Here is an 11,421-nt window from a genome sequence, read left to right as displayed (position 1 = left end):
TGTTTTTAATTTTCATCAGAACTCTGTGCAGCATTTTAGGTCAACGTTACCAGATCTGGGGGATTTCCTGATAATAAAAAAATGACAGCAGTCCGGCCTTGAAGTAACAAATGAATGGAATCATTTTCAGAATCACTCCTGGACAGGATATTTTTGATTTAGGCATTATTCCAGAAGAGAAATAAGCAAATTCTAGAATTATGTGATTTAAATTACATTTACAAGTCAAAGATAACATCATTCTTATGTATTTTATTACCAAAGATAAAATTAACCACATCTAGAATAAGTCACCAACTAAACAGGATATTCAAATGGATAGATTCAGACTCATTTACTTACATTTCAGTGTATTCAAGTGATAAAACCAGTGTATTCAAGTGATAAAACTAAGAATATTGTTGAAAGGATACATCTACTTATTAACATTTATAATTTTTTTTGTTTGTTTTTTTACTGTAAAAATCCATTTAGGAGCTGAATGTACATGTTGCATAAAGTACTACCTCTAGCTCATGGCAAATTGTCAGAGTGAATAGACCTAAAGAGGATACCATCACACACAATGGTGAGGACCAGATGCCTCTTTCATTTGATCTCTAATGATTTCTGGGAGTTGAAAAAATTATTCTAAGGATGAAACATTACATACTGACACCACAGAATACATGGAGCATTACCGCCATCTGTTGGAGAGGTTACAGTCTGCTCTGGCTTTGAAAGCTTAGTGTGAAACAAAGAATAAACGCCAACTTGTTAAGATTCATTATGAAAGTTCAACTGTAACATGCTAATGTAAATCCCATTTAGATTTAATCAGGCATTAATTACACTGTAGAGACAGTTTGGTCTCTACTTACAGACCTAACTCTTTTGTCTACTTGGAGACTTTTCTATTCCTATATCTAAACTTTATAGATATAGACTTTATATACAGTATATACAGTATTTATCAAACGTTATAGTTGATATATATATATATATATATATATATATATATATATATATATATATATACTGTATATAATCAAATTAAGTTAAAAAAATCCAAACCACAACAGGGTTTTAAAAGTTTTGATCTGAAACCTTTCATGCTGTTTATACTGCAATTTCAAGGATTTGACTTGTTGCTTATCATTAACAGATAAGAGTACATAACGAAGTCCACAAATTAATAAAATTGGAAAAACTGATGATTTTTCAGTGTCAAAACTCTGAGAGACTTTGTCAGAAATGACAACCTCTTGGCTCTGAAATTTAGCAGACATCCTCCAGTTGTATTTGTGCAGAGAATAACCTACAATGCAGGTCAAAAGTTGCATAGCAGCTTGTGCCCCGGATGCACACAAAAAGCAGTCAGGAAGTGGGCAGGAAGCTGGCACAGCATGGAGAGGAAGAGTACATGGAGAATAGAGGAGACAATAGGAACTTCACCACCTCACTCTTCATTTGTTTAATAAAACACATGCACTTAACATGAAGAGCATATTCACACCAACACTCAATTTAATATTCAATATTTTAACCACAGCATTCTGGTGGTTGTTGGTTAATACTGCCAGAAGTAACAGCGCTAAAACAAATTAATATTAAAATTATTTTATATTTTTTTGACCAAAACCATTTTTGGCTCAGTTTTCTGTCTGGGTTATAAAATTCCTTATTTTTGCTCCAACTCGGCATTATTATTAACTTGCCTGCATTTGGTTCCCAGATTCCACATAAACCAATGAGGCACGATGTAGAGGAGAATGTCACACCATCGCTCAAAGTCATACTCTCTCTTCACTTCCCATTTTTGCTCTCTGTCAAAGCATTTTTTTCGGTCAGATATAATTTTGCAACTTTTGGCCGTTACGGAATAGGCCAACTGTTTTGTTATGTAATTGGCCTCTTACTGTGTTTGCATGACTGCTGCACAGAGAAGTCAGAACTCTGTTTGCATTTATTGATTTACAATAACTTGCATCACTACTAAACAACAATAAGACAGAACATTTTTTGTCTATCTTTTTGTCTGGGCTGTCTGCAGGAACAGTTATTAGTACTAAGACCCTTCAGCAGGAAGATCTTAGGTTTGAATCCTGGCCTGGGATCTTTCTGTTATTGCCACTTGCCACGACTCTCTTGTAAGAGAGATTTTTCATCTCAAGGAGTTTTTTTTTTAACTCCTGGTTAGGTAAAGGTTGATGATAGAGCTTGCATGATCTCCTCTCATGTTTTGGTTTTTTGTGGGTTCTCCAACCTCCTCAAACAGTCCAAAATACGCATGTTTGGTAAATTGGTCTCTCTTAATTGTTACCAGGTATAAGGGGGTGCGTGCAAGTGTGTGTGTGTGGGGGGGTAGGCGTGTGTGTGAATTGTTGTTTGTCCTGTGTGTATTTCCCTGTGATGGAATGGCTTCCTGATGTTAAATAGTACATTTTCAAAAACATACTTGGGGTGTTGCCTTGATTTTGTTGCATGTTTGAGCAATCCTTTAAATTCTCAAAATCCATTTTGGGAGGAATAGAAGGAAATAACAAAGTGGGTTGTGAAAGCTGCCCTTTGCTTAAGCTGCTCTTCCACAATATATCTATATATAGTAATTAGTCATTTTTAAATCTGCTTCTGCACCAAGCTTTATAAGTGTAACAGTCAAGATTTCACTTTTGTTGGTTTCAAAGTCCAGGGAATCACAAGGTCTCTTTTTCCTGTTGCACCCTCATTTTCTGCTGACCATAGCAGGTGCCCTGGAATTCACCCCCCGCCTTCTTGTCTCCATACACACACACACTGATTTTTTGCTGTCTTTTTTATTTAGTTCTGTTAAAGATGGACACTGACAGGGTCCATGCAGCTCTACCCGACCCACCAAGTCAAATCGAAGAAGAAAAAGTGGAGGAGAAGGCCTGTGGGAATTTTTTTGCTGAGTTAGAATCTGTGGAGTTGCCTCTAGGAACTACTTTAAGGTAAATTTATGGACAACTCATTATCTGATCATTATATCTTAACTAAGAAAATGAGTTAAAATGAAATTCAAGCAAAGAGCTTGAGGAAGTTTAACCAGCCTCTGAGAGGCATTACAGCAACTTTTCAATGTGGAAAAGTACAGAAGTAATGTACTGCAATGCAGCAGTCATGAACTGCAATATTATACTGTGCTACATAGAACTCATTTAGAGGGAATTAAAATTTTAATCAAATCACTTGTTTTACTGGGATTATTACATAAGAAGGAAAGATGCTAAAAGAAAAATATAACCTGTGTTAATTTTATTATGTGTTAACAATCTCTCATAAATATAATTTACTAGACTCACATAAGGGATACTTTCTTTGGAAATGGTAGTTTTCTATCCAGCCTGTAGAAAACTCAAGAATTGTGCTTAGTCACATTCCTCCTGGATTTGTGATATTGGACTTTTTTTTGCACATACTGCTTTCTACTGCACCTATCCCATTTATTTAAATGAAAAAATAAGAAGTTTTGTGCAGCCATGGGCAAATATTTAGAATTGTTATTGTTGCAAGGTCTTTATTCTTTAACAAAAACCTGAAGATATGAACTTCAGTGATGAAAAACAAGAACTTCATGAAGTAGCTGACCGGTCAGATTTGCAAGATAGAACATTGCCATTTACCTTTTGTTTTAATTGGCACCATGCATTCAGATTCAAACTGTTTGTTGGTCATGCTACTGAATTTTGCATTCTTATGCTTTTAACAAGTTTTGCATAATGGAAGAATGTGCCATCATCATAAAAGAAGACTTTCATCACCAGACCTGCCCTTAGTGGATGGAATTTGGATTTTTACTTTGAGGAATATAATAACTCTTTCCAATCTTTCTATTGACAGCTCTTTTGTTGGGGCCATGTTTCCTTAATAAGGCTGTTTTATTTCTGATGGATCTAAAAATTGAAGATGTTCCTTTTGTCACAGTATCGTTTAAATGTTTCTTTTTGTATTTGTTTTAAATACTAAATCATTGTATGTAAACTTAAGTACTCTTGTTACATATTGCTGTTCTTATGGATAATGTGATTCTGACTTTGACCCTAGCATGTTACAGATGTGAACTATCATTAGTTGAACAATGTTAGAGTTGAATTGAATGATAAATATAATATCTCTTAGAGCGCCCCCCAGAGGCCGGAGCTCAGTCGGACTGTTCTGTGGAGATGCAGTCAAAACTGTAATACACTGTACATAACAATCATGGCGGACAATGAAACCCTGGAGTGTGTAACGGAGCATGAGCGGATACTGCAGGAAATTGAGAGCACCGACACGGCTTGTGTCGGTCCGACTCTCCGGTAAGAGCCGGTGATGCTGTCCGCGTGCGGTTGTTTATTCTCCATGTTAGAACCTTCATTTAGAAACATCCACAGCCTGTAAGGCCAGGGCTAGCACTGGTAGCTAACATCCATAGTGATGAAATGAAGCAAGAGGCTACACACAAACTAGCTAACAAAGCGCTTTGAATAAATGTAATAAATCTTTAGTAACACCAGACTCGTTTGTGATTTCGTAAATGCTAAATAAAGATACAAAGCCACTGAATTAACAGAGATGTCAATATCGTCTGTTTGTGTGGACGTTGTATGTCTTCTTATTGTTATTCTACTGATGTTAGCTGACGGCTAAGTAGTAACAATCTTGTTGTTTTGTACAAATCAGAAAGTTAAGATTCACGACAGTCTGTCGTAGGACGCGGCTCGGTCTGTGGGAAGGGTTTGAATTGATCCAGTTCCAGCTCTGTTGTATCCTGGATCAGTTCTGTTTGCAGTACTAGCTTCCGTAGTAGCTGTCAAGGCCACCATGAATGACATCAGTTTGATAGGCTGCAAAGTGAACTCAGCAGCAACCTTTTTCGTATTCATGCCTTGAGGCGATGACTTCAGGTGTCAGTGAGTAAAACAATGAAGATACGTCCCGAAGGTAACGATGCAGAACTCTTTCAGTTTTGTTTGACGTTTATTGCTGCATTTCTGATCACACCACTAAGTTTCATTCTGTAAATAGTACATGTGGTTAGGATGGATATATTCCTGCGCGGTGGGGTGTGTGTGGCAGTTTTAGCTTTAGAGAATGGGCTCATGAATTTAAAAGGGTCATAGTAGGCTTAAAAAAAAGAAAAAGGAAAAAAGTTTAGAGGAAAACATAAACGTACATGTACAGCATAATCTTTAAACTACATAGTAACAACCTGAACTACTATCTCTGTCTTTGTTCCCTATCTGGGTTTTATTTGCATACTCTCAATTAGATGCTTTTTTTCTTCTCTTTTCTTTTTTGGTTTCCATTTCTCTATGTAATGTTTCTCCTCCCTTTCATTCATTCGTTTTTACATTGGTTGTGGCAGAGCTGCATGTTGAATATGTAATTGCAGTGGCATTGCTGAAAATTCCAATAATATTCAAAATGATTAACCCACATTTTTTGACCCTATTCTTTTTCTATACCACATAACATGTCATCACCACGTTCTTTGTGCTCAAAGGTTATTTTCTTCAGTTCTCCTCTCTGTGCAAGGATCTTCACTCCCAACTATAAAAGATGCTTCTATCATTTTAACTGGACTGTAATTGAAGTACTAAACAATTTAGATTATGCATCACATCTATAAAAAGACAGCCGGAGAAGACCTGCATTAATAAAGATGGTTTAAAGTTCAGTAAATGATCTGCAGAATGTGGAGTGCTAGAGCACTCACTGGTGCTATAGCTGAACGGAATGTTTGAATATTGTCACATGAAGTCGAAGGTACTTGCCAGTACATTCTTTTCTGCTTCTCTGTTGAGGCAACCAGTCTCGGTCAGTTTGTGTGACACCAACTCGCAACAAATATCCTCTTAAGGGAATAAAAGAGGTCAACTCAGGCAAACCACAGATTCCAGTTCAGTCAATACATTCTAATTGATCCAAGTTATCAAACAATCCAGTCAAGTTCATTTTATTATTGAAATTGGTTTAAAAGTTTTCTATCTCAGGAAACCCCGCAGATTTCATCGAGTCATTGAATTGCAGCGTTCACACCTCCTGGATGAGCATGTAGCAACAGTGGGCAGTTGCTTGGTTTGTGTTGGTAACTTTGTAGCAATCCCTTAGTGAGCATGCACATAGCAACAGTGGAGAGGAAAAATCTCCTTTAGCAGGACGAAACGTCCAGCAGCACCAACACTTGGCTCGGTGTTTATGATCATGTTGCTGGGGGTTTGACAAAGCAAACACACAAGAAATTCAGATATCCTGACCAAGAAGTAATGACTGTGTTTAAGAAAAAGTAAAGAGTTAAATGGTAACAGTAGCTCCTTCTGCGGCGTCATCTCAGAGAGAAACACAGCTAAGCAGATGAGCTCTGAGCCAGTTTTCTGTCTAGAGTGCGTGTAGTGAGTTGCAGTGATAGATCAGCCAATGGCTTTGTTGAGGAGAGAGACAGGTTTAAACACTAAAGACAGGACCAAGTGCATCATGAAGATATCGGCAGCAACTCAGCTGATGCACCCTGTGAAGGAAGGTGTCACAGGTAAACAGAAAGACAAACCGGATGTGGTTTCTATGAAGAGAAAAACAGAGAAACAACATGAAGTTAAAAGCTTAACTTAGAAAATAACTTCGATTATTTAATTTTGATCACTAAAGGATCTTCCTCCCATTCTACTGCTAGAACCTCTGAACCAGCAGTAAACCTGCAGTCCGTTAGGGACATATGGACCGATCAGATCTCTAATATGTGAAGGAGATGATTGTTAAGGGCTTTATATAAGATAAGAATCTTAAATTTTATTTTGGGTTTAACAGGGAACCAATGAAGAGAAGCTAAAAGAGGAAAAATATGATCTCTGTTTTTAATTGTCATCAGAACTCTTGCTGTAGATTTTGTCTCAGCTGAAGAATTTTAACTGTAATTTCTGTTGGTAAAGAATTACAGTAGTCCAACCTTGAATAAATACATGCATGAGATAAAAAAAAAACTTTATTGTTGAAATTTTCATCTGGATCTCCAACCATAAAGTAAAACACATTCATAAAATCACAGTCATGGACTCTGGATATTTCCAATATGCTGATCAATAGCATGATGATCTTTGAAACCTGATTGAAATTCTTCAAGCAGGTCGGTCATTGCTGTGGGACTGCTCACACACCTGATTAGCAACTATATAGGAATGATATCTTTACAAACACAAACAATGGGCTGATACATGGAAATACAGGCAAAGCTTGTATTTACATGTACAGTCACTCAGCTTGTAAGTTTGTTAACACACAGTGATGGGCAGGCTGCCTGTAGTTTCATGTTACAGAGATTGTAGTTAGGCTTAGGTGTGCAAATGTCTTTTGAAAAAAGGTCCCACCATATTGCTTTGCTGGTTTGATGCTGGTTGCTATGCTGATAGGTTCCGTGTGAAATCTACAAAGAGAGACTGAACCAGTTAGCACTGAAGCATGTAAAGGAAACATTCTTTGAGAAAATCATTAACAAAAACATCCTCATTACTCATACCTTATTTGCCACAGTGTACAGATTAGCAAAGGTTTTGCCTATCATTGAAATGCGACTGAAATAGTAAATTCATCCCTCCTACACAGTTAAATAATTTCTTAACAATGACCAACCACTTTGATGCCTTTCTCACTACAGTACTGAGTCTACCATTGTTAAAGTGTTCAATGATATCCATTTAAACACAGACTGTGGAAGAACCACGGTGTTGGTTCTGCTGGAGCATTTGACACGGTTGACCATGAGAGCTGGGTCTGACTTAATGCTGCTGTAAATGACTGGTTCAAGTCTCATTTAGAGACGTGAACCAGTCCTTGTCCTTTAGGTCTTGTATCACCTATTGGACATTTCTAGGATTAAATGACTGATGTCCCAAAAGATCTATAGAAACACATCACTTTAGTTGCATTGATTACTGCAACAGCGTCTTCACAGGTCTGCTTATAACAAAAGAATGCTGCTCCTGGCATTCTGACTAAAACCAGGAAGATAGAGCACATCACCCAGTTCTCAAGTCCTTCCACTTAGAGAATAGACTATAAAATATTGTCTGTAGTTTATAAATCTGAATGACTAAGCACCAAAACATATTACAGACCTGTTGTATCACTGTATCACTGAGTTCCTTTAAATAAAGGCTAAAACCCTTTAATTAATAATAACTGAAACATCAACTAATTCTAGTCTGGAGTACAATTTTTTATTACTTCTTTTTATTTTGCAACTGTAGTGTTTTTTTTTTTTCATTTGTTTATCGTGTTATGTTTTTATCACTTTGAACTGCCTTGACTGTTAAAGTTTTCTACAAAAATAGCAATATTCCTCCTTGCAACTGACTTCTGTAAGTCCAAATGAATGAGGAAGTTATAAACACTGAGTCGAGTCATATGGTGTAAGTGACTTGTCTTTCCATTATGACACTAACCAATCAGTGACTTGGTCGTTGACTTTCAGCTGTAATCATTAATGCTGCACTTTCAAGCAGCTACTGTGTAGGCCCATAATATACCGCATCCTTGGGAGCCAAGTAAGCTCGTTCTATTCTCTTTGAAGTGTGTGGAATAATTTATATGAATGTCCTGAGACTGAGAGTTGCAATATTAAGATTAATTTTCCAATCAAATTAGTTCAGTATTAGTGACCAAGGTGCTAACACTCAGAGAGCATTTGGGGACATTATGGTGATAGAAAACAACTGTATGGATACGTTCTCTTATTGTCCATAAATTAGCTTCAGCTTTATTTCATAAAGCATCTGAGCTAGATGTATTAGTATTGTATAACAAAGAATAAACATACATTGTGTTCATGACTCAGCTGTTCCTCTGTTTGTGTGGAGAGATACAGAAGTGGAAGTGTTCATCTGGTCTTTGCTGATGAGGACTGATTGCTTTATATGGATTGTAGATGCAGAAGTAGAGTTTCCACACCAACGGCGTGAATGTCCGAGTTCATATGGTGACATGGAGAATGAGCAAAAGAAATTAAATGGTAAAACTGTCCTGCCATACAACATTAGATTTTTCTGAGGTCTACTGCAGATGAAGTGTTTGAACAAACCAAAGAGTCAGAATCTGTTAAAAAAGTTTTACCATAACAGAAACCCTAATGTCTAATTGGCTCCGGTTCAGTTATGCTATTTACTTGTTCATATCCCTATTTTCATGCAAATCCATTACCATTCATTCCTCCCATTTTCATTTCATGTGCATATGTACTTGCATCATTGTGTATCAGTTTATTTGTCTTTGTAGTTCAGTATTTTCACAAATTAGAAAGAATAGTGATAAGATCTAATATGTAAGGTAATGTAAGAGGTATTTTCTATAAATCTGTCTACATTGACTGGGGTTCTCATCCCCATTTTGCCTGGTTGGCTCTTGAAATATGAGATTAGAACCCTTTTGGAAACCAAAATAACTTTGTGACCTGGGGATTTTGAGGAAACATCATTTTCTTACAGTAAGAAAATTACCACAGTTGGTTGTTAAAACGTGGCTATGATGAAACATCCATCTGGTGCAGGAGTGTCAAACTGCAGCACGTCACTATTTTCTGTTTATCTTCTTACTTAATTTTACTTATCATAGAAACTTTTTGACAGGGTGTCCGCACCTTCTTAAAAATGCTTAGATTCATGTATCTAAAACCTTAAAATACCTTAAATATATGAAAAAAATGTGAGTTGGCCACAAGTGTTAAATTGTGTCATGGCAGGGCTATTAAATCTCATATCTGTGCTGTTTTTTCTCATGGGGCTTTTCTGTCAGGCTTAAAATCGTTCTATAACCTGCAGAGATCTTGTATTAAGAGATTCTGACTTTAAAGTCAGAATTCTGAGTCAGAATTCTTTTCTTTTTTTTTTTCGGTGACCCTAATCCTGTTCCGTAGTAAAGGTATTTAAATGTTGTACATTTAAAATAATTTTAACTGAAGTTGGTGAATTCTGTCTACTGTTTTCTAGTTATTGATTAAAAAATGATTGTACTTCACTTAGTGTCACTAGATGGAGACATTGTTCCTGAAATAAACCTTGGATTGTAGTTGGGAACTGACAGTGTTCTTGCTGTGCTCATCAAAAAACTTTATTCATATAATATCCACATGTAAAATGCTATACAGGCCTGACTGCCTCTAAGTCCTCTCTGTGTAAGGCATTTATTTATTATTTGTGTGATTCTGTAAATAACTATAAATCTTTCAGTTTTGAATTTACATGATTTTATATTTAAGCAAGTCGCTTAGTGAATAAAATGACTGAATTGCAACAGACTGTCATGAATTATGAAAACACAGGAAATGTGTTAAATGCAATTTATGCTGACATGCCGACTGCTGTTACAAAATGCACAGCTTTGTCAAGATAACATACAACTTTTACGACTGAATGCAAGAGAAAAGATTCTCCATGCCCCCTTGCAGGCTGTGCACAAATAAAAAAAAACTGAAAAGAAAATAAACTGAATTGAACAAACTAACACAGTTGAGCTATCAATTACGGCTACAGCGCCATCTGCAATGTAACAGAGCCAAGGTGATCAGCAAACAACTTAAAGCAAAAATTAAACTCTTTTACTATGGACATAGACACATGTAAAGAGACACAGGTTAAAATGAATTGCTTTGTTTATCTACATTTTCTAGAGTTCTCACCCTCTTTTTTTTACTCCCCCTCCCTTTTCATGTTCCCCTTTTGTCTTGTTTAGGTCCATTTATGATGACCAGCCCAATGCTCACAAACGGTTTATGGAGAAGCTGGATGCCAGGATAAGGAATCATGACCGTGAGATTGAAAAGATGTGTAATTTCCACCATCAAGGCTTTGTGGATGCCATAACTGAACTTCTTAAAGTGCGTGCTGATGCAGAGAAACTGATGGTAAGAGTGAGTAGGACACACAAGACTTCAAAACAAAGTCATGTTTGACATATATATATCGTTTTCACAACGACTGAAGGTAACATAGTTAGTGATTGTGCTATAAAATGGTACAATGTGTCTTTAAAATACAAAATACTACCCTTTTAAGAAACTGCATACATTGACCAAAAGTAACTTTTTCAATAAAACCTTGCTGCTGAGATGGAAATAATAATTTCCATTTTCTTTCTTAGTGTTTGTTGTGAACCCAGAGTATAAAGTATTGCTTTCTTTCTCAGTATTTGTTTGTTTACCTCAAGTCATAATGTTATCGCAGTGTTCACCAGAATTATTTTTTTTTTTTCAAAAGTTTACAATCTGTTTTGTAGCTACAGGAACAAAATTGTGCTGTTAGTATATTTTCATGATTGGATTCTTCATTGCTTAAAAAAAACAACAAAAAAACACCAGTCCTCAAAAAGCTCACTGGTCAATTAGGTCATGGCTCTCAGTAGTGTGACAAGAGCCGAGAGTTCAAAAATCCAGATCCAGAATTGAGAAGTTTGTCA

The 11,421-nt window shown here is 36.4% G+C and overlaps 1 protein-coding gene across 7 annotated transcripts in view; it reads left to right on the top strand.

Annotated features, from left to right (window-relative positions):
- Nucleotides 1-2,799: 2,799 nt before the first annotated feature.
- Nucleotides 2,800-11,421, top strand: part of exoc6 (exocyst complex component 6) — a 33,896-nt gene continuing 25,274 nt past the window's right edge. For 4 of the 7 annotated variants that reach the window (XM_028027738.1, XM_028027736.1, XM_028027734.1 and 1 more), the window contains exons 1-2: nucleotides 2,800-2,951; nucleotides 10,699-10,870. In XM_028027738.1, the coding sequence (XP_027883539.1) occupies nucleotides 2,815-2,951; nucleotides 10,699-10,870 (309 nt within the window). In that variant the 5' untranslated portion in view covers nucleotides 2,800-2,814. Of the gene's footprint in view, nucleotides 2,952-4,147; nucleotides 4,299-10,698; nucleotides 10,871-11,421 lie in introns of those variants that run through there. The other 3 variants (XM_028027739.1, XM_028027737.1, XM_028027740.1) reach the window with 2 other exon arrangements.

The sequence above is a fragment of the Xiphophorus couchianus genome, chromosome 9, assembly GCF_001444195.1.
Source record: "Xiphophorus couchianus chromosome 9, X_couchianus-1.0, whole genome shotgun sequence".
NCBI lineage: Eukaryota > Metazoa > Chordata > Actinopteri > Cyprinodontiformes > Poeciliidae > Xiphophorus > Xiphophorus couchianus.
The sequence above is the reverse complement of the archived record's forward strand: the minus strand, read 5'-3'. Positions and strand labels throughout refer to the sequence as shown.